The sequence below is a fragment of the Podarcis vaucheri genome, assembly GCF_965113315.1.
Source record: "Podarcis vaucheri genome assembly, chromosome: 12".
NCBI lineage: Eukaryota > Metazoa > Chordata > Lepidosauria > Squamata > Lacertidae > Podarcis > Podarcis vaucheri.
In genome coordinates, this window is record NC_138750.1 from 3591857 (window position 1) to 3616427 (window position 24571).

Below are 24571 nucleotides of genomic sequence, written 5' to 3' on the forward strand. Positions count from 1 at the left end.
TCATGATGTGGGTCAGGTATACTGCTGCCGCATGAACACAGCCAGACCCTTTCCAGTGAGAGCCACATGGGGCCTCATTGCAATGGGCTGGACACGTCCATCACGAGTAAGGGCTAGTTCATGCAATCTAAAAAACAAAGTAGTAAAGTTGTTTATGGGCTGCACCTTTGCTGCTATGAGGTTTCATCATCATCATCATAATAGTAACAACAACAGCAGTAATTTGATTTTTATCCTGCCCTTTCTTCCAAGGAGCCTGGGGCAGCAAACGCATCCATAATAAAGCATTTTTAAAGCATTCTAAAAATAATTGCAACATTCTAAATACTGTTTGAAACATTCTCTCATTTGAACCCCCTGCCCACAGAACCCCAAAATGTCATAGGATCATAGAATCATAGACTGGTAAGAGTTGGAAGGGACCCTGAGGATCATCCTGGACCTCCACCCACCCTGTCCAGGCTTGCGCTCCAGGGAGGTCACTTCACCCTCAGAGCGTAGCAATATGCAACCACCACAGAGAGGGTGAAGGAGTCTGCTGGACTGGTGGTTATAAATTGCCCCTGAAGTATGTGTGCATTATCATACTATATCTTGAGGAAAGATACGCTTTCAGCAAGGGATACTGTTTGAAACATTCTCTCATTTGAACCCCCTGCCCACAGAACCCCAAAATGTCATAGGATCATAGAATCATAGACTGGTAAGAGTTGGAAGGGACCCTGAGGATCATCCTGGACCTCCACCCACCCTGTCCAGGCTTGCGCTCCAGGGAGGTCACTTCACCCTCAGAGCGTAGCAATATGCAACCACCACAGAGAGGGTGAAGGAGTCTGCTGGACTGGTGGTTATAAATTGCCCCTGAAGTATGTGTGCATTATCATACTATATCTTGAGGAAAGATACGCTTTCAGCAAGGGATACTGAACGGTCACAAAACAAAAGGTGGTTTCCACAGCAGCACTTTTCCTTGTGTTATTTGGATAAATCTAGAGCTCTAAATAACCACCCACTCTATCCCATATCACTTGGGAGTGAGCATGACATCACAGTTTTATGCATGCTATTCAGAAGCAAGCCTCCCTGAGTTCAAACTAGATTTATTTCAAAGTAAGTATGCTTTGGGTTGCAGTCTCAACCATAAACTAGGGGTGGGGAACTGCAGGCTCCGAACACCCTCCAAGCATCTGTATCTGACCCGTGGGACTTTCCCCACACCCTACCTCCCAAACTCAGGCCCTGCTCGCCACGGACTCTGATCTGAACCATCATGAGTTTTTTCGCCTGGCTGCAATGTGCCCCTGAAGTCCAATGGGGCCTTGTGCATGCCTGCAGGGGAGAAGAGAGGCAGGGCTGTGAGTGTGTGCAGCAACTGGTGCACTTCCCGAGGTAACATGTACACTCTTTGTCTGTCTACTTTTGCTTCTGGCAAATGGCATGTGGGCCCAGCAAGGTTGCCCAGAAGGGACTGTAGCCCTCAAGATTGGCTTAAAGGCAGAGTTGATGCTGTTGCTCAGGAATTAGAGCATGTCTGAGAATGTCAGGTTCTGCACTTAGGCAGGAAGAACCAGCTGCAGCAATATAAGATGGGAACACCTGCATTGCATATTAAGTATAATTGTTTAATTGCACAGTGAAGTGGAAAATGCCTGTATGTGTACAGTATTGCTAAGGGTTCAACATTGGAAAATTCCGTAAAGCAAAGTAGAGCTCTCTAAGCACCTAGATGGGTTAATAATTAACTGTTGATGTTCTCTGCTGTTTCACATGTGGTGTTTAACTTCTGATGGTGTGAGAAAGGTAAAGGTAAAGAAAAAGGTAAAGGTACCCCTGCCCGTATGGGCCAGTCGTGACCGACTCTGGGGTTGCGTGCTCATCTCGCTTAAGAGGCCGGGAGCCAACGCTGTCCAGAGACACTTCTGGGTCACGTGGCCAGCGTGACAAAGCTGCTCTGGCGAGCCAACACCAGCGCAGCACACGAAAACGCTGTTTACCTTCCCGCTATAAAGCGGTACCTATTTATCTACTTGCACTTAGGGGTGCTTTCGAACTGCTAGGTGGGCAGGAGCTGGGACCGAACGACGGGAGCTCACCCCGCCACGGGGATTCGAACCGCCGACCATACGATCGGCAAGTCCTAGGCACTGCGGTTTTACCCACAGCACCACCCGTGTCCCTTGTGAGAAAGGTATTTAGTTGCAAATCACCATTTTGAAGGGAATTGCCTTTGGTCTTTTGTTCCCAAACATAGTAAATGTGCTAATGAGTCTCTCCTGAAGGGGAAACAGCTCCAAGCTAATGGAGATGTAGACAGAGAAAGACCTCTGATTTTAGGTCTGTTTGAAGTAAACTGATATTACTGAGAAGATGAACCTATGCTTTGACCAACATATGTCTTATGGAACTATTTGGAAGTATTATTATCTGTTTTTGTATCTGCTAGGAAGAAAATTTTGGATAGTAAACTTTTTGAATCAAATTTATGGGTCTGGACAATTTTTATTCCAAGAAGAGTCAGTTCCTATGCATTCTATTGCTTCAATCTGCACAATATTAATAACTGCAATATGCCAGTAGTACATGTGAAAGGCATCTAGTGGGTCTTAGTGGACCACAAGCTTAACATGAGTCAACAGTGTGATGCAGCAGCAGCAGCAGCAGCAGCAGCAGCAGCAAAGAATAAAATAGAATAGAAAAGTAAAGCTAATGCTATTCTAGGCTGCATCAACAGAAGTGTAGAGTTCAGAAGAAGTAAGAGTACCAGTGTTACTGGTGTGTCTTGGTCAGGCCACACCTGGAATACTGTGTCCAGTTCTGGGCACCACAATTTAAGCAGGATATTGACCAGCTGGAAAGTGTGCAGATGAGGGCAACAAAGATGATCAAGGGTCTGGAAACCAGGCCTTATGAGGAAAGGTTGAAGGAGCTGGGTTTGTTTAGCCTGGATAAGAGAATACTGAGAGGAGATATGAGAGCCATCTTCAGATATCTTAAGGCAGAGATTTCTAAACTTTTCATGTTAGTGACATACTTTTTAGACATGCATCATTTTGTGACATGATAATTCAGTTTTACTAGCAAACCAGAGGTTAAACTAAGACCTTTCCAGCCCTGGGAGGAGTATGGGGAGCTTTTGTGTAACATACCTACACACTGCAGCCGACACACTAATGTGTCGCAAAACACATTTTGGAAAGCTCTGTCTTAAGGGCTGTCACATAGAAGATGAAGCAAGCTGCCGGGGAGTGGGCCCCCACCAACAGAATGGCAGGCGAGGATGCACTGGGACACCCGATCTTAGTGATCATGGGCAGGAGGAGGAGTTATGCTAAGACCAGACCACGTCATTACCAAGGAGGCAGGCTTAGTCGTTGTTTGAAGACTATCCCTGCCTCCTGGTCTGGTCTTGACAAGATGGATACTGGAATCAACAAGGGAAACCCACATGACCTGAAGGTGCTGCTGTGCAATGCCAGCTCAACGATTCATAAGACCACTGCCATCCATGACTTGATTGTGGATGGAGGACTTAACCTGGCATGTGTGACAGAGACTTGGCTGGATGAAGCAGATGGGCCTGTTCTTGCTGCTGCTTGTCCACCAAGTTTCTCGTATGTACAGCAACCCAGGTCATGTGGGCGGGGGGGGGGAGTCACTAATTTACACCAGGTATCCTATTAGGAAGACCCAGTTCTCTGAGTGCATATTCTGGAAGTTGGGCAATAGGGGCAGTACAGGATTCCTTATGGTGTACCAACCTCCACGCTGAACCAAGGATTCCCTGCCCGAGGTGCTTCAGATAATGGCAGATGTTCTCCTGGAGACACCTAGTTTGGTTGTCCTGGGGGATTTTAACAACCATGCTGACACGACCTTACAAGGGGCCACTCGGGACTTCATGGAAAGCATGGGCTCCATGGGGCTGTCCAACTCATAGCCGCGGACATGCCTTAGACCTGGTGTTCACCTCTACTGACATGGGTGATCTGACATTAAGTAAAAGTTAAACAAAAGAAGTGCCATGGTCAGATCACTTCCTGGTGCAACTGGACTTCTCCGTGACCCTTCCCCTCTGCAGGGAGGTGGGACTGATTTGGATGGTCTGCCCCTACCACTTAATGGATTCAAATGGTTTCCAGAGAGTGGAAGGGGATGTTTTATCCCACACTGAAGGCTTTTCAGCTGATTCCCTGGTGCCCAGCTGGAATGCCGAGTTAACCAGGGCTATTGACTGTTTGGCTCTGAAGCACTCTCTCCGATTGCATGGAGCCTGGACAGCCCCGTGGTTTTCCCCAGAGCGGAGAGTGAGGAAACAATCACTGAGACGGCTAGAGAGCCGGTGGCGGAAAATTCATTCTGAATCAGACTGGACACAGGTAGAACTCAACATCAAGCCTACCAAGTGGCGATAGCGACAGTGAAGAGGACTTTCTTCACCGCCTCTATTACATCTGCAGAAAATAGCAGCAGGAGACTCTTTCAGGTGGTTAGCAATTTAACGGAACCACATTTGCCATCTCTTACAATGATTTGCAAAGTTTTTCCCCCAGATAAAGTCACTCAGATTCGGAAGGAGGTAGACTCCACCATGGGAGCAGGGCCGGGGTGGGAGAGTGCCAGAGTCCTGTCTAGGTCCTGTCAGAGTTGCATGGGATCAATTCCAATCCGTTAACCTCCAAGGATGTGGACAGGCTGCTTGGATGAGTAAAATCATCCACATGTCTCCTTGATCCTTGCCCATCCTGGCTCATAAAAGCTAGCCAGGAAGAGCTGGGCGAAGGGCTCTGCGGGGTGGTGAATGCTTCCCTCTGTGAAGGAGCCTTCCCAGACCTGCTGAAAGAGGCGGTCATTAAACCGCTTCTTAAAAAAACATGTTTAGATGCGGCCACGATGGCCAACTATTGCCTAGTCTCAAATCTACCATTCTTAGGCAAGGTGATTGAGCGGGTGGTTGCTGAGCAACTCCAAGCATGCCTGGAGGATGCAGAGCATTTTGATTCCTTCCAGTCGGGATTCAGGCCTCACCATGGGACTAAAACTGCCTTGGTCGCACTGGTCGATGATCTCTGGCAGGCTGGGGACAAAGGTGAAAGCTGTTTCCTAGTTCTGCTGGATCTCTCAGCGACCTTTGACACCATCGACCATAACATCCTTCTGGACCGTCTAGAGGGGCTGGGAGCTGGGGGCACTGTTATACAATGGTTCCCCTCCTTCTTTCTGGGCCATGTCCAGAAAGGGGTGTTGGGGGATGAGTGTTCAGACCCCTGGGCCCTCACTTGTGGGGTGCCTCAAGGTCCTCTCCCCCATGCTTTTTAACATCTATTTGAAGCTGCTGGGAGAGATCATCAGGGGGTTTGGGCTGGGTGTTCATCAGTAAGCGGATGATACCCAGCTCTACCTCTTTTAAATCAGAACCAGTGAAGGCGGTGAAGGTCCCATGTGAGTGTCTGGAGGCAGTTGGAGGATGGATGGCGGCTAACAGATTGAGGTTGAATCCTGACAAGACAGAAGTACTCAGAAGTACTGAGGTTGAATCCTGACAAGACAGAAGTACTGTTTTGGGGGACAGGGAGCGGGCGGGTGTGGGAGACTCCCTGTGCCCCTGAAGGACCAGGTGCGCAGCCTGGGAGTTATTTTGGACTCACAGCTGTCCCTGGAGGTGCAGGTCAATTCTGTGTCCAGGACAGCTGTGTACACAGGATGACCCTACCTGCCCACAGACTGTCTCGCCAGAGTGATGCATGCTCTAGTTATTTCCCACTTGGACTACTGCAACACGCTCTACGTGGGGCTACCTTCGAAGGTGACCTCGAAACTACGACTAATCCAGAATGCAGCAGCTAGACTGGTGACTGGGAGCGGCCGCCAAGATCACATAACACCGGTCTTGAAAGACCTACATTGGCTCCCAGTACGTTTCTGAGCACAATTCAAAGTGGTGCTGCTGACCTTCAAAGCCCTGAACAGCTTCAGTATACCTGCAGGAGTGTCTCCACCCCCATTGTTCGGCCAGGACACTGACGTGATTACTCAACAAGGCACAAGGAAAATGAAATCTTATAAAAGCAACTTATATTTATCAGTTAACATGCAGAAACCCACAATTTACTTAATACCTGTGTCAGATTTTTATCCGCTGTTGGATTACTTAATTAACAATCTCTATCAACCACCCAGTGGTTAAAGGGAAAATAGCAGAGAGTTATTCACTGCTCTGGTTAAACAGTTTTTTTTCTTAATGTGGATTGTGCTAGAGAATTCCCCAGTGGGCTGTGTCTTTAGATTCTGATCTGTAGTCAGTCTGTCAGAGCAAAAGTCAGACTCTGTCCAGCAAGCAAGAAGCAGAGTTTGTTAGAGAAGTTAACTGTTTGTTCCTCTTTTCCCTCTGACCTCCCCTCAGTGTCCTACCACCGATCCCTGGGCTTTGAGCCGTCCTCCTTTGGGGCTTCCCTTGGGGATTCCCCAGCTGGTGCCTCCCACCACTCCTTCTTCATCTAGCCAGGCCCTGACAGTCTGGCAGGATTAATCCTATTGATTAATCCTATTGTAATAAAATAATAGAAATCACAAATAAAACCCATTTGGGATGAGTTTTCTAATTGCAAAGTGAGAACAATACATAAAAATAAAATGTCACATATATTGGTTACTGAATTTTGTATCAGAAACAAAAGCAGTCTGATGAAAGAACAAACAAACAAACAAACAAACAAACAAACAAACAAACAGCCTTTCAAATATATTGAGAATGCTATCAAAAAAGGAAGCACCAGTATCTTCCAGGTTGGCGAATAAATTACTAGAGATGGATGAGGGGAAAATGTACAGTTGCACTCTATGTGCTGTAGCAACAATTCCCTTTTTCTCACAAGTTCTGTGGTATACAATTTTCATTATTATTTTTTGTTTTGCTAAAGGTCAAGGTCATTTTGTAACACTTTGTAATAGAACACATTACACTTTGCCCATTTCTGCAAGAAGAGAAAAATGTAATAACATTTTGCTTAAAAATAAGAATCATATTTAAGCCTTAACCCTTTTTTCAAAAACTAAATTTCAATGCTGAGTTCTGAGAGATAGTGAAAAAAGGCACAGGCATCTATGATTTCTGTCTACAGGCTTTAAGTGTACATAGTTTATTGGCACTCACATGCCTGGAACGCAGAGAAGGGTGGAAGTCTCAATGTCTCAGACAAATCAGGAAATCTGGAGAGCTTATCATCTTCCCGCTCACCAAAGAAGCAGCATGAGGGCTTCAAAACCTGAACAGGCTTCTAGTAAAGCCTAGCCTCTGGTCAGCAACACAGTTCAACAGTACCTTGTAGTTATGCCAGTCCTAGACATTTGGTAAAGGTAAAGGTAAAGGTAAAGGGACCCCTGGCCATTAGGTCCAGTTGTGGACGACTCTGGGGTTGCAGAGCTCATCTCGCTTTACTGGCCAAGGGAGCCGGCGTACAGCTTCCGGGTCATGTGGCCAGCATGACTAAGCCACTTCTGGCGAACCAGAGCAGCGCACGGAAACGCCGTTTACCTTCCCGCCAGAGCGGTACCTATTTATCTACTTGCACTTTGACGTGCTTTTGAACTGCTAGGTTGGCAGGAGCTGGGACCGAGCAACAGGAGCTCACCCGTCGTGGGGATTCAAACCACCAACCTTCCGATCAGCAAGCCCAAGGCCCTGTGGTTTAACCCACAGCGCCACCCACATCCCAGACATTTGGTACATACAGATTTACAAGGAAAAGCTGCTGACCATCCTGTGTATGTGAATACTTGGTGTGCTGGATTTTGTGGGTTCCTCCCAAGCAGTGAGGACAATTTTACTACAGCACTGCTTCCTTGGATTTCAGATTGAGTGTGGCCACATTTCTTTCTGCTTGGCGGCATGTGACAGATTAAGGGGCCACCCGAATTCATTCCTTGTGGTTGCCCACCTGTGAGCTCCTTGCTCACCCTATTTCCAGATCTTTTCTGTCCTCCCATGGGAAATGCTTCCCAATGTCCATGCCCCTCACCCCCAAACTCCACCTCAGCCATGCCTTTTGGGAATCCCTGATTCGGATGGGAAAGCTGCTTTGATGTCTGGGTTTTATGCATTTCTCCTCAGACAGGATTTCTGTAATGTTTGAAATCCACCTATCAGCAATGGAGCCACACACAGGCCTTTTAAATATTCCAAACTGACAGAACAATCCTGACTATAAGTGTAACTTAGGTTGCCATAAATTACTCTAAACTCTGTTCAAGAGCCTCTAGGAGGGGCTTCTCCCGGCCGAGTCAGCAGGAAAGTTTGGGACTGGGTTTTGAGGTCCCATGGCTGAGCTGAACAGAGTTTGGAAAAGGTCTTGGCATGACCCTGCCAGTCCCCAGAGATTACTGGCTCTTACTGCTCCAGTGTAATCTTTCACCAAGGGTTAAAGAAAGCTATGTAGGTTTTAAGTATATGGTTAATCATAGAATCGTAGAATTATAGAGCTGGAAGGGACCCAAGGGTCATTTAGTCCAACCCCCTGCCATGAGGGAATCTCAACTAAAGCATCCAGGATAGATGGCCATCCAGCCTCGGCTGAATAAATCTAATCCTATGACCAGTTCACAGAGTAAATTTTGATACTCCTAGTATCTACGCAGAGACTGGCCTTGTTCAAACATAAGGCTCATCCACACTTCCGTTTGTCCTGTGATTTCTAGGCATGGGTTCAAGAGGGGTGTTTCTTTTGTCCCACCACTTTCCTCAGGAAAACCTGCAGTTTACTGTTGAATTGAAATGAACGTCAACCAGGCTTTCTGCTGAACAGTGCTTGCTCCAGTTCAGCAGTAAACTGCAGGTTTCCCCATGGAAAGCAGTGGATGAAAGAGAAGCCTCTCAGACCCCCGCCTGGGAATCATGGGGCAAATGGAAGAAATCACAGGACAAAGGGCCGTGTGGATGAACCTCAATTTGGGCAGGTTGTTCCTGCTGAAAAATTCATGCCAAGTCTCCAGACAGGGAGAACACTATGCTGAGGAAGGTCCCCTCCACTCTGGCCACACTTGGCCTTGTCAAAGCAAGTTCTCAACAAAGCTGTGGTATAACAACAAAACCCATATTGTATTTCATGTCTCAAGCCTTTCCCCCACATACTATACAATGGCCTGAGTGCTTCTATGCCCCTTTGGGGAAAATGGGACCCAGGGGCTTCTAGGAATACAGAACACATCTCTTGGTCACAGGTGTCAAAAAACCATGATCACGGACATCAATGTCAAAGGCACACAAAAGCTCCCCATACTCTGTCATGAGCTGTGTCTGTGAAACAGAAAACAGGCTTGTCAAGAAAGGTACTTTCAACTGTGCCTTAAGATCCACATTAGCAGTGTGTGTGTGTGTGTGTGTGTGTGAGAGAGAGAGAGAGAGAGAGAGAGAGAGAGAGAGAGGAGAGAAGACAGATTGCTCCTCCAGCTCATTCATTGCTGACTCATTCCTTTGCAAAACCGCATCTGGCAGAGCAAACAGGCAAGAAGTCCTGAATTTTTCATGTGAACAGTAGCAGCACTGCGAACTTGCCCTTCTCTCTCTAGGTAAAATAATTTAAAGAATTAAACATCAGAGCAGAACCATCCCCCGAAGACTGATTGGGGATTCAAGGAAGAAGGCATCGTTCCCTCTTTTGTCTCTTTTTAAACACACTTGCCTCTTTTTATGGCTCTCATTATAGATCTTGCTAATAAATGAGCATAATATGCCATTTCAACATGATTTTAAATGTTTCATTTCTTTTAACATTAATCTACTTTGAGCTTTTATAGCTCTACAGATAGTAGGAAGAGAAAACACAAGCCAGCAAAAATAATCACCCCCCATCAGAGAGCAGAGCTTTTTGAAAGATGCCTCTCCTCCTCATGTGGAATGGTTTGATTCTCAGCTCTGCTGTCTGTCAACTTGACAAACAGCATCACTAGCAAAAGCAACTGAGTCTTGATGTGACATGCCCAGGAGTCACTGCGTGAAGTGCTTGTTTCCTAAGGGCAGCAGGGCCTTGAGGAAGGAGAGGGAAGAAAGAGGCTGCTTGTACAACAAGGGGACAAGGCAGAGGCCCAACATAACCACATGGAGACAGGCACATCTTTTCACGCAAAGATGATTTGCACCATTAACATCCACAAACCCCTAAAGTGCAGCCTTTTATGAAAAGGCAGAGGTGGGGGGGGAGGATCTTTAGAACCTTGACAACAAAATGGAAAAGTAAACCGCTAAAACAACCTCCACATGTATTCATTAAACACTCCCAGGGCTAAATAATTGTAAAGTCTATAAAAGCGCACATTTCACTTTAGCAAAGTGACCATAAAATGGAAGGGAGAGCATTATGGTGAGCAGTCTTAATGCAGGCACTCCATTTGACCCCTGACTAACGGATAGCAGTTCAGATGAAGGTAGAAGGGACAAATAGCAATAGCAAACATAATTGAAAAATTCAAGCTAATGTCTGTTTGGTTTGTTTGCTGCACATGGGCCCATATGCCTAAACCAAACTGTTGCCCTTTATCAGATAATACAAGCACACAGGATTTGTTTTTGGTTTTTTTTTAAAGGTAATTTTCTTATCCATAATCTTAGAGTTCTTCTTAGGGATTTGTGCTCCTGGGGATATATTGAACCTGTTTTGCTTTCTAGTTTAATCTCTGTGGCAGCAAGGGACCTTGAACCAGCATCCTCCAAGGAGCAAAGAAACTGCCAAGTCATCACAGTTCTCAAGTTTTGTTCAGAACTCTTATATGGGCAGCAGGAGAGGGGAGAAACTCCAAACTTCTGCTCCTCACTACATCGTCTTAAGCCGTACCACCTCAGGAAAGTGTCTGACAACAGTATGGTTGCCATACTCTCCTCAGTGATTTCTCTTCTCACCTGAGGCAGCAATGAACCTAGAAGGGAAACCAATTGTGCCTCACACACAGACTTAATTCTAAAAAGTGTAGCACCCCCTCCCTGCAAATTTGCTTTCTTCTCTCTCCTGCCTGTCTGTTCTCTCCCAACAAAACCCCATCTTTCCTATTTGGCTGTTTCCTGTTCTCCTGTTCCCCAGTGGCAGTTCCAAAGGAAAAGAAGCAGCCCAAAATCTACCTAGATATACCTACATATACCACAAAATGACATTTTTGTAATGGGTGTCATATGTTTTTAGACCTTCCACACATATCCCAATTTTAAAATGCAATGGCCAACTCTTCACGATAAGTGAATACAAAATTATGGGTTACCATAGTCATGGCTCTTTGAGTACCAGCTGTTCTCAGGGCTGTGGCATTTCACATCACTCTTGTGAAATGTTATAGTTTCCTCCTCTCACCATTCTAAAACAGGCTGAATGAGGGAAGATGAGGATACCATATGAGGTCTAAAAGAATAGAGGTCTTCATGGCCCAGACTAGGTTTAAATATATGTATTTGTGAAGCAGGGCTCCTGTGGGGCATTTCACACAAATACAGCCAAGAGCTGATTCTGATACAGTCAAACGCCGGAACTTGAATGTAATCCATTCTGGAAGACCGTTCAGCTTCAGAAAAGTTCGAGTTCCGAGGCGCAGATCCCGAATGGTTGCACTCAAGTAGAAGGCGTGTCGCATGTTCGAGTTCCGAAGAACGTTCAAAAACCGGAACACTTACTTTCAAGATTACTTTCAATACACGTTTTCAAGATGGAGGGTGAGGGAACAGCTGCAGTCGCCTGCGGTTCCTGCGCAATGTTTGCCATCTTGCCAAAGGTTGCAGGCAGCTTTACCTGCAGCAATTGTATGTTGATTGCCCTCTTAGAAGACAAAGTCCAGCAACTGGAGGAACGTGTAGCTATGCTCCAAAGAATTAGAGAGCTGGAGCTCTTCTTGGAAGCAACAGAGAACACCATCTCCACCAAGGAGGAGACAGGGGACACCCCTGAGAAGGAGGCTAGTTCACCAACACAGGTGCCAGATATATGGAGAAATGTGACTCAAAGAAGTAGGAGGCCCAGGGTTCGCTCTGATTGTTTAGAAATACACAATTGCTTTGAAGTCCTCTCCCCTAGCATGGAAGACAAAGAACAGACTTCATTTGAGGATCTCTCCCTCATTACAGTCGATCAGGTATATGAAGACGAGCAGCAAAGCCAGTCCTCAGGGAATGTGCAGGCGACCTTGGAACGGACAGCTCACGGAAGAACCCTGACCAAACCTAAGAGGAGGTGTGTAGTGGTGATAGGGGATTCCCTACTGAGGGGAACAGAAGCAGTGATCTGTGGGCCTGACAAGATGTCTCGGGAGGTGTGCTGTCTCCCCGGGGCTAAGATCCAAGATGTAACTGAACGACTGCAAGGAATCATAAAACCCACTGACAAATACCCCTTCCTCTTGGTTCATGTGGGAACCAATGACACTGCAAGCAATAGCCTCCAGAAGATCAAAAGAGACTACGAGGCTCTCGGCAGGAAATTGAAGCAATTAAATGCACAAATTGTCATCTCATCTGTCCTCCCAGTTGAACGACGTGGCCCAGGGAGAGAAGGAAAAATCGTGGAAGTGAACAGCTGGCTTCGCAAATGGTGTAAATAGGAACGGTTTGGATTCTTAGATCATGGACTGCAGTTTCTTGAAGATGGACTTCTGGCAAGCGATGGGCTGCACCTCACAACAGTTGGGAGAAATGTTTTTGCCAAAAATCTCAGAAACCTCATCAGGAGGGCTTTAAACTGACTAATGTGGGGGAGGGAGACAGTGCTCCTGAAGGTAGGAGTCTATCAATTGATGAAGATGATAATCCAAATGTCATAGACCAAATGGAGCAAACAGCACGCAGACCTAGTGGTGGGAGGAAAAAATCCTTAAATAAGAGACACGGGGGAATGATTAATGGACTTCAATGTCTGTACACTAATGCGCAAAGCATGGGAAATAAACAAGATGAGCTTGAGCTCTTGGTACAGCAAACTAAATATGACATAATAGGCATCACTGAAACCTGGTGGGATAAGTCCCACGATTGGAATGTAATAATGGGGGGATACAATCTATTTCAGAGAAACAGACCAGACAAGAAAGGAGGAGGAGTGGTGTTATATGTCAGGGATGTGTATACCTGTGAAGAGATCCAAGATTTAGAACCTCAAAGCCAAAGTGAGAGCATTTGGGTCAAAATTAAGGGAGAGAAGAATAACAGAGACCTCATTGTGGGAGTTTACTATAGATCCCCAAGCCAAACGGAGGACATAGATGATGCCTTCCTGGAACAGATGGCCAAGCATGGAAAAGGAAGGGAGATAGTAGTAATGGGGTACTTCAATTACCCGGGTATTTGTTGGATGTCAAACTCAGCCAAGAGCATAAGGTCAAACAGATTCCTCACTGGCCTTGCAGACAACTTCATTGTCCAGAAAGTGGGAGAAGCAACAAGAGGAACAGCCATTTTAGATCTGGTCCTAACCAATGTTGATGACCTGGTTAGTGGGGTAGAAGTGGAAGGATCATTAGGCGCGAGTGATCATGCTCTTCTGAAGTTTACTATACAGCGGAAAGGAGCAGCCAAGCATACTAGGACTCAATTTCTTGACTTTAAGAAAGCCGATTTCATAAAAATTAGGGAAGTGCTGGGTGAGATCCCATGGACAGTAATACTAAAAGGAAAGGGAGTTCATGATGGCTGGGAGTTTGTTAAGAGGGAGATAGTAAAAGCACAACGTCAGGCAATACCAATGAGACGGAAACATGGAAGGTGCCTAAAGAAGCCAGGGTGGCTAGCTAAAGAACTTTTAACTGAGTTAAGATTAAAAAAGGATGTGTACAAAAATGGAAAAGGGGGGAAACCACCAAAGAGGAATTCAAACAAATAGCCAGCACGTGTAGACACAAAGTCAGAAAAGCTAAAGCACAGAATGAACTCAGGCTTGCTAGAGAGGTTAAAAGCAAGAAAAAAGGCTTTTATGGGTATGTTCGTAGCAAAAGGAAGAACAAAGAAACAGTGGGGTCACTCAGAGGAGAAGATGGTGAAATGCAAACAGGGGACACAGAAAGGGCTGAACTCCTCAATGCCTTCTTTGCCTCAGTCTTCTCCGATAAAGAAAACAATGCCCGACCTGAAGAATTTGGAGCAAATGATTCAGCAAAGGAAACACAGCCCAGAATAACTAAGGAGATAGTACAAGAATACTTGGCTAGTTTAGATGTATTCAAGTCTCCAGGGCCAGATGAACTGCATCCAAGAGTATTAAAAGAACTGGCAGATGTGATCTCAGAACCACTGGCAGTCATCTTTGAGAATTCCTGGAGAACAGGCGAAGTCCCGGCAGACTGGAGGAGGGCAAATGTTGTCCCTATTTTCAAAAAGGGGAAAAGAGAGGACCCAAATAATTACCGCCCAGTCAGTCTGACATCAATAGCAGGGAAGATTCTGGAGCAGATCATTAAGCAAACAGTCTGTGAGCACCTAGAAAGGAATGCTGTGATCACCAATAGTCAGCATGGATTTCTGAAAAATAAGTCATGTCAGACTAACCTGATCTCGTTTTTTGACAGAATTACAAGCCTGGTAGATGAAGGGAACGCAGTGGATGTAGCCTACCTTGATTTCAGCAAGGCATTTGACAAGGTGCCCCATGATATTCTTGTAAAGAAGCTGGTAAAATGCGGTCTTGACTATGCTACCACTCAGTGGATTTGTAACTGGCTGCCTGACCGAACCATGTGAAAAGGATCTAGGAGTCTTGGTTGACCACAAACTTGATATGAGCCAACAGTGTGACGCGGCAGCTAAAAAAGCCAATGCAATTTTGGGCTGCATCAATAGGAGTATAGCATCTAGATCAAGGGAGGTAATCTGGTCAGACCTCACCTGGAGTACTGTGTCCAGTTCTGGGCACCACAGTTCAAGAAGGACACTGACAAACTGGAACGTGTCCAGAGGAGGGCAACCAAAATGGTCAAAGGCCTGGAAACGATGCCTTATGAGGAACGGCTAAGGGAGCTGGGCATGTTTAGCCTGGAGAAGAGGAGGTTAAGGGGTGATATGATAGCCATGTTCAAATATATAAAAGGATGTCACATAGAGGAGGGAGGAAGGTTGTTTTCTGCTGCTCCAGAGAAGCGGACACGGAGCAATGGATCCAAACTACAAGAATGAAGATTCCACCTAAACATTCGGAAGAACTTCCTGACAGTAAGAGCTGTTCGACAGTGGAATTTGCTGCCAAGGAGTGTGGTGGAGTCTCCTACTTTGCAGGTCTTTAAGCAGAGGCTTGACAACTATATGTCAGGAGTGCTCTGATGGTGTTTCCTGCTTGGCAGGGGGTTGGACTCGATGGCCCTTGTGGTCTCTTCCAACTCTGTGATTCTATGATTCTATTTCCGGGTTTTTGGCGTTCGGCAACTGAAATGTTTGGTAATGGAGCCGTTTGAGTTCTGAGGTTTGACTGTATCACAACATCAAAAAGTGATATAAAGACGGTCCTAGACAAAGGGGGGGGGCATAATATCATCTAGAACGGAAAATAAATCACACATACGACTTCTGCTTTACTGTATATGTGTGAAACCTTCCATGATGCTTTGGGTTGAGCAAGGAGTTGGGATGAAGAAAGGAAGACATTTAGACTTGTCCCTATACTGACTGCTCAGTTTCTGTGTGGCCGTAGATATGCCATCATCAGTAAATAGATCCTCATCAGAAAAATGGGTATATTAAACAGTGAGTTCATGTGGTTGTCTTGAGGTTCAATATGAGAGAGAGGGAGAATGAGAACAGGGTATTGAGGTACTAGCAAGCTTTGCTCTGACTCCCCCCCCCCAGCTACCAACTTGTGGGCCACAGATGAGATTCTGCTATGGGAGAAGTGGAAGGAAGCAGCAGTTGGTTCTAGCAGGCCAACATGGAAGGCTTGCTGTTTCCCTCTCAGCAGGTACTTTGGTTGGCTTATTACAATTCTCTTCTTCTAGGAATTCCTTGGCAACATAAGTGGGGTCATTCCATTTTAGCTTCAGAACAACCATGAGAAGTTAGGCTGAGAGAGGCAGGGAATGACTGCTATGTTGTGATTCAAATCTAGTAGTCCAATACAACATGGTTTCTCTATAAATAAAGGGAAGGATCAAGGCTATGCGCACACAGTGTAGTTACCTGTCATATTGCAGTGCACTTTCAAGGGTCCCAATGCGCCGCTGCCATCTGGATCTATCCAGTAGAAGCCTGTTGGTTTGCCCAAGTGTTTATATGCTTCACAAGAGAGTTCATAATTAGCTGAAACAAACAAAAAACAATGCTAAGTAAATCAATTGCCCTGAGATCCAGAAACATTGCATTCTTGGGAAAAGTCATAATATTGTATCAATTGCAAAAGAATTGTAAAACCATTTATATACTGTAAAGAATTTAGTAAGTTAGTGGAAGTGTTTGTCATATGCTATTTATCATATGCCAGAGGGAACAAAATTTCTAAAAGATTTAACTCTATAAAATTGGCAAAATTTCAAGATTGCAATATGTAAAGGTAAAGGGACCCCTGACCATTAGGTCCAGTCGTGGCCGACTCTGGGGTTGCGGCGCTCATCTCGCTTTACTGGCCAAGGGAGCCGGCGTACAGCTTCCGGGTCATGTGGCCTAAGCCGCTTCTGGCAAACCAGAGCAGCGCACGGAAACTCTGTTTCCCTTCCCGCCAGAGCGGTACCTATTTATCTACTTGCACTTTGACATGCTTTTGAACTGCTAGGTTGGCAGGAGCTGGGACCGAGCAACAGAAGCTCACCCTGTCGCAGGGATTCGAACTGCCGACCTTCCGATCAACAAGTCCTAGGCTCTGTGGTTTAGACCACAGCGCCACCCATGTCCCATTGCAATACGTAGATCATTGCTATTTAAGAAAAATAAAAACTGATAAAAGGGAAACTTAAAACAGTATTAAAATGGAGTAAGATAAAGCGCCAAACTGTGATTTGACATTTTTTATTGTTGTTTTTGTTTTGACCATCAGGGTCATATCAACCACAGAAAGTAATAATAATGCTAATAATATACACTGGTACAATATGGAAGAACAGAGTTGATCAAAATATGTATTTACATTAAAATATACCAAAATACTACTACTAATATGCTATATACAGAAGGTTAAAAACCCAATATAGATATATTACAAATGGTTAAGAGAATTAATTCATTTAAAAGAATAGTAGTAATAATAATTTTATTATTTGTAGCCCATCCATCTGACTGGGTTGCACAGCACCTCTGTGATTTGGCAAACTTAGAGGCTTGTCCGTGAGAAGATCTGCGATGGTGCACAGCTTCCCTGAAAGACAGCTGGCCACCACAGCTTCCTTAGTGCCGCACAGTCCCAAGGGTCAGTTTTAGGAGAATGCCCTCTTGCACAATCCACATATGGCAAAACTCCACAGGCCCGGCCTGCATCCTACCCAACAGTATGTCCTTAGCAGACAAGTAAAGCGGTGGGATTTCTTTAAAAATGTAATTGCAGTATACAAATCCTTTAGTAAAAGAAATGTTAGGGTTAGAAAGTGTTTGTTGAAGGAAGCAGAGTTGAAAACCTCTGCTCTAGATTTCATTTGTTCAAAATGCTTGCAAACTACCACTTTGCTTTATCTCAGACCTCTCACAAAGGTCATCGGTGCTTGAGTTAGTTCTGTGTGGCAAAGCTTGCCAGATCACAACCTATAAAATCCAGCTGCCTTATGTGCCAGCCATGGCTTTGGCCACTCCACTCCTTTCCCTGCTCTTGTCCCTGCCCAAATACCGCTAACCTGTTTGGCAATAGTTGTCTGAATATGGGGGAATTTTCATTGTCACACTGGCCACATGCACATCCAGTTGTGAAACATTAGATGTCTAGCAAAATTTGGCAGACCTTACATTTCCCCACAAGGTTGGCAGGTCAGTGAAAAACAGAAAAGGGGCTCCCTCTTTCTTGGAATCCAAATGTCCTGCAAGAAGTCATTGTGCTGCTGTTCTCCAGGATCTTCTGTGAATAGAGCCCATGCACAACAGAAGGAGACAAAAAGGCTCAACAAGATATCCTAGATCTGTAGGGCAACCTTCTTTGCACAGTAATATACTGGAAGACCAGCCCAAGAAGACCAGAAAGCTTGCTTGTATACAAAACACCCTGAGCTCTCTTCACAGTCTGCAGGGCACACCTCGGGGCCTTCCAGATGGGCTGCTCAATTGAGTAGCCATCAGGATTGGTTTGAGGGGAGGCTAGATGACACTGCTTCAAAGCAAGGGCTCTCCCACAGTTTCCGATACAGTCCCCATCACTTTCCTTGCTGCAAAAGGCAGCAATAGACTTGAATTGCATTAAACTGTAATTCTCAGGATTCGGGGGGGGGGGATAAATTTTGCATGAAAATGATGTAAGTATACTATAGTGTAGTTATATCCACATAGATGAAGTGATAAAAAATTTACTTTTAATCTGCCAGTCCACACTAAAATATTTATAACAAAATTGGATTGAATATAATTCTTATTTCAAATAGGTAATAAAAATACAAAAAATAATTTATTTTAAAATAAAAAACAGTAATATATACTGAACAAGAGGATTGCTGATATACAGACCATAACATTACGTTGGGAGCTAATACCTGCCAGTAATTCAGTTTTTCATAGGCACACAAAGAATGCTTTGGCTGCAAGGGTATAAGTGCCTATCAAAATGGCAAACTTCAGACCTTTTAACCCAACCTCTGTGATCTTCCCTTTTGATCTCAGTAAACTGTAGTCTAAAAGGTCATAATTTTTTTGCTTCCAAAATTAGTTAATCTAAAGGAGTACACAGTAACATCCTAACAACAATAGAAACAGATGTACAAATGTAGGATGGGGGACACCTGGCTGACCAGTAGGACATGCGAAAAGGATCTAGGGGTCTTGGTGGACCACAAGCTTAACATGAGTCAACAGTGTGATGCAGCAGCAAAAAAAGCTAATGCTATTCTAGGCTGCATCAGCAGAAGTATAGTGTCCAAGTGAAGTAACAGTACCATTGTGGTACTGTTGTGGTAACATTGTGTCCTGGTCAGGCCACACCTGGAATACTGTGTCCAGTTCTGGGCACCACAATTTAAGCAGGATATTGACCAGCTGGAAAGTGTGCAGACGAGGGGAACAAAGATGACCAAGGGTCTGGAAACCAGGCCTTATGAGGAAAGGTTGAAGGAGCTGGGTTTGTTTAGCCTGGATAAGAGAAGACTGAGAGGAGATATGACAGCTCTCTTCAATTATCTGAAGGGCTGTCATATGGAAGATGGAACAAGCTTGCTTTCTCCTGCTCTGGAGGGTAGGACTCAAACCAATGGCTTCAAGTTACAAGAAAATAGAATTCGAATAAACATCAGGAAGAACTTTCTGACAGTAAAAGCTGTTCAACGGTGGAATGGTTTGATTTGACTGTTGGTGGACTCTTCTTCTTGGGAGGAATTTAAGCAGACTGGATGGTCATCTTTCATGGATGCTTTAGCTGGATTCCTGCATGGCAGGGGTGGACCAGATGCCCCTTGGGGTCCCTTCCAACACTACAATTCTATCATTCTAATAATGAAGTCCCAATATAATTTACAGCTGGCAAGTGCCAGCATTTTAAAACAAGATACCCAGAGATTTACCAACTGCCTGCTGCATAATTATTTTAAACCAGAATAACACAAGTCTTTAAAAATTCCTGCATTTTTATTAGCACCTGAATATTAACCTCCTTTGTTCATTGTCACATAATACATTACTTAAAAGCTGTGATTTTGGACCTCATTAAATTGCATGAGTCCCTTGGATCACCCAATTCTTTTCTAACAAAAGTACAAATCTTTTTCCAACATAGTATCATGTGCTCAGGAATTATGATGTACCATGAACGCTCTCTGATTAAAAAAGCATACCAACAGCCGGTGTACAATGCAGCTAATTGTAAGCCTTTATTTCGTTAATGGCATCTAATCTTGCAGGAGGAGTTGCTCCTCTGCAAACAACTGTGACAGCTGCCTCCTATGATCTTCATGAGCTCACCTGGCTCTCTTCCATGCCCCATTTACCTTTGGACAGAATGCTGTTTAAAGTGATGAAACCCACTTTCTGATGCCCAGGTTACCCCAACCACACCATATTTCAACCAAACTTTGCCCTTGAGCCCCCCACCTCACCACTCTCTTGATGCTCTTGTTTCTCTCTAAACTTCCACTTAAATTCTCTGTCTTCAATTAATTTGCTTGTCAAACCACCTGACTTCCTCACTTCTGTAACCCATGGTTCCTTCTAATGGCATTAACTCTCCAATAAACTTTCCAATGGATGAACTTTTCCCATAGGTCCTCATCCCTACTTCTCAGTATCTGCAAGGCAGGAGGTTGCCCTAGAAGAACCCAGGGTCCCTTCCAACTCTACAGTTGTATGATTCTATCTCTGTGTCTGCCTCTCTTATCCTTGAATTTTGGGAGGTTGGGTTGGAAGTAATTACCCCTAAGAAAGCTAGTCCCACCCTCTCCATATTTCCTCCCTCTATGGTTCCAATAATCCCCAAATTTCATGCCTGAAGATCCTTCCTAATCTGGCTGAACCAGAGCTGAGTCAACCTCCTTTAAATACCCCAACCAACCCCAATTTTGCGCATTTCAGAGGTTTAGTACTCCAACTCCTATCAGCCCCAACCAGCATAGTCAATGGTCAGGGATGATGGGAGCTCGAGTCCAAAACTCTTGGAGGATACCAAGCTGAAGAAGGTTTATATACCTTCACCTGGGCTCCTTTCGAAGGAAGGGTTGCATATAAATTAACAACAACAACTACCATGTCTAGTCACTCCAGCCATGGGATTGTGATTGGGAACAGTGGCTAAACAGGGGTGGAGCTGCTCACTCCATACTATTATGTACCTCAAAAAAGGAATAGGAGTACATTGGAGGTCAAAAGACATCAACAAAAAGGAGGACATCTGTTTTCTAGCCTGTGTTTAGCTTGCTTCTAAGCTAGTTTCTTGTTTTGAAATTTTTGAATCATGTCAAAAGGCTCTCCTTCCTACTTTGCACTAGGAAGAACTCATAAAACATCCCCATTACCAGTGCAATATTCAGCATGTCCTGAGATAAAACACTTCAAATTAAAAGGCAAGCATGATAGAAAGACAGAAAGACAGAAAGACAGAAAGACAGAAAGACAGAAAGACAGAAAGACAGAAAGAAAGAAAGAAAGAAAGAAAGAAAGAAAGAAAGAAAGATGGGCATATGCCAAAGCGCCATTGAAATGACTTTGGGCTGAATCATATTGTTGAGAAACAAGACAATTACTATTGTGGTGATAAAGACAAGGAAAGAGGAGCCTGTCATTAGAATGATAAAGATGAATGTGTCTTTGACATGGCAGATGGTAAAGAGGATGATTGACACGTGGAGGTGAAATTATAATTGAGTTACTACAAACTATTTCAACTGGCAGCTCAGCTCAGCCTGAATGCAAAAGCAAAGGAGTGCCAACAGAGAGCTGCTTTGATTTCATGTCAATTTCAGGAGTGGAGTTGCTTTTTAACTTGTGCTACAAGAAAAATATGATGATGATGATGATAAAGAATAGTTCTAAGATGCCCCCCCAATCATTAGAGTCCTAAGTTAGAAAACACATTGTAAGAATGGACATTTATATGTCTAGGGATACATAAAGAAGTCTCTACTCAGGTCTGTTCTAGTTATCGAAAAAGTCCAAACAACTTGTTCAAGCATTTATCTGCAGTTGAACTAGGGCCTAAAGTAGGAAGATTCTAGGATTAAATTGTTTGTTCACATCTGCTGCTCTTCGGAGTCAGAATGACGGAAATATAAGGATCTCTGTGCGTTACACTTGTGGAAGGGTTTTCTTGCAGTTATCAGAGAGAACACCCCCCCCCCGACCACATGGCTTCTTCACCCCAGCCTCTGTGCACTGAGCAAAGATCCCCGCTAGGGGGTGGGGGTGGGGGTGGGGGGCTATGTGCCCAGGCATCCCTGGGAGCTAAAGCTCAGGCATGTGGTTCCAGTCATGGGGAAGTAGATGGGCAGAGGCTTTTCTCTGTAAGGTGTTCACACCCCATGCATGAACGTCAGGTGGAGGTGCATGGCACCTTGGTAGATCTCTGAAGGGGATGTGAAACCAGACTGGTCTTAAATGAGTCTGGCTTCAGAGTTTGCCGAAGGCAGTGAAACACAGCTGGAGTTCACTGCAGAAGAGCCTGAGACTTCGAAGTCAGCACAGTCAGCCTTCTGGAACAGCAGTCCACACAAGGACATCCAAAGTAAGAAGAGAAGACTTGCTTCTCCCAAGCGACACACACATAGCCTTTCCTGAAGCAATCCTAGTCATGGTTGTCTCACTGTCTGGGGCTTCTCCCCTGCCTCTGCCACCCCCTCCACTTCATGACGATGGTGGCAGCAGCAGTGGCAGCCCCTCTCCCTCGGCTTCTTGGGGTTTGTGTGGGTGCTGTGCTTTTTGCTGCTACAGCTTTAGTGATGGCAGACTGTATTGTCTTGGCTTTACATTTTCCTTTTGCTACCAGGTCCTCCAGCTCCCTCCTGCCTGCCTTGCTCCAGGAAAGAAGGCAGGGGGCAGCCCTGTTGGGAGGGCAGGACATGGCAAGGTTGCCCAGGAAGCTGAGCTGCTGGCTCTGGCTCCTTGGGCCCTTTGCCTGGGGCTTTGCAAAGAAGATCCTATTTTCACATGTGAAATGTTGGATGCTATGGGAATCGAAATAAACAGCTTCATTTTTAGGTGTATTTTAGAAGTGCTGGAGGTTCCCACTGAGTTCATAAGAAGCAGCTCCAGTGGTTATTTTTTTTTTCCTGGAGGGGGGTGCAGACAGTGTTTCAAGTGCATTTTACTATGAAGTATAAAGCCATCACTCTGGGGGCTCTTTAATAGCCCTCATGCATGGTTTCCATTACATTTTCTCACTTTACAAATAAAAGAAGGATTTTTGTTTTCAAAATAACAGCCCTGCAAGCTCCGTGCATGTCCTAAAGGCAAAAATAAGCAGTTAAGCATTATACTAACGTCAATAATGACTCCTCTGTTGTCACTTAAGCAAACCTAACAGAGGGTGAAAGAAACACAAAGAAACAGCTGGATTTTGTTACAACAAAAGAAAAATATTTTTTTAAAAATCCAATGTTCAGGCAGTACAGAATGAGAATTAAAAATGTTTTTGTTGGTAAACTGAAGAGAGAGAATCCTAACAATAAACTGGAAAGCTGCATTCAGTCCTTTACAGAGAGCAGGAGAAAGGGAGCGTGATCACTGGTTGCTTTTTGATCTCTCTGCTACGTTTGACCCAATCGACTCTGGTCTTCCTCCTGGGCAAGGTCTGTGTAATGGAAAACAGGGGTGCTTGTGTTACCACGGATCCAGTCCTACCCATGGTCCAGAGATGTATTGGGAGAGTGCTTTTTGGCCTCCTGGCAGAGTACTGCAGAGCACTATTTTATCCTCAATGCTATTTAATATTTGTATGAAGCCCAGGGCCGGCTAAACCATTATGGAAAGGGGAGGTGACCCCCCTCAGGCACCAGGAATACCGCTCCTGATGTAGGGAGGTGGGGACACCATTCTGTGGTTCACCTCAGGTGCCAAAATGTCTTGGGCCAGCCCAGATGAAGCCACTGGCAGCAGTCATTAGGAATAACTGGAAAGAGAACTGGTGGGGAAGCTATTCGTATTTATTTTGCAATATGTTAATTAATTCAAATATAGGCACAGTGGAATGGACTCCCCAGGGAAAGTGGAGGGCTCTCCTTGCTTGGAGGTTTTTAAGCAGAGGCCAAATGGCAGCTGCCATGGATGGTCCAGCTGAGATTCCTGCATCGCGGGGGGATGGACTAGATGACCCACAGGGTCCCTTTCATCCCTGCGATGATATGATTCTATGTTCCTGAAAAGGGAGGGATTTTAACAGACACTTATCTAGTTACCCATGACATATTAGAATTACTCCAAGGCAGGAAAACTTTGCCAAAGTGTGTGTGTGTGTTGGGGGGGGGTTTGGGGGGGGACAAAATATACAAAATAGCATTAAAAAATACAAAATAATCATACAATTGAGTAGGTCTAGCTCACAATAAAAAGTTCTTCAAGGGACTGAAAATAAGAAGTGAGGAGAAGAAACTTATTGGTGGCAGGCAGTGTAGTTTGAAAAGATTTCAGACTTATTTCCCAAGGTAATAAAGAGATACCACCTTTCCTGGTGTTTCCCTCCCTAAATTTAGGGATTAAAAGACTGGTTAACAGGCCAACAATGCTATCATTCAGTTAACTTGCAAATGAGAGTAACAGGGTTTTGCAAAACACTGGATAATATATTTTCCTACGGAATGTTGAAATGGGATTATTCTATGTACCATGGGAGATCCTCCATCAAAGGTTTAAGGCAAAAATGCTCATTATGTAGCCCCTTATTTGTGCCTACCTATTTGCATTACTTCTCATGCTGAACACACAGAATTACAAATCTTCTTGAAAATATGCTATTTCTTAGAGTTGCAACTGAATTTTAATATAAGTGTCCAAATACTATTTTTTGCAGCTAAGCAGTTATTTTAAAACAGT

General features: G+C 44.7%; 1 protein-coding gene across 1 annotated transcript in view; it reads right to left on the reverse strand.

Moving 5' to 3' along the window:
- The window catches only part of CNTNAP2 (contactin associated protein 2), a 1119417-nt gene that overhangs the window by 289753 nt on the left and 805093 nt on the right, over positions 1 to 24571 (reverse strand). Inside the window, exon 12 of the mRNA XM_082192749.1 lies at positions 16121 to 16240. Coding sequence (XP_082048875.1) covers positions 16121 to 16240 — 120 coding nt within the window. The remainder of the gene's footprint in view (positions 1 to 16120; positions 16241 to 24571) is intronic.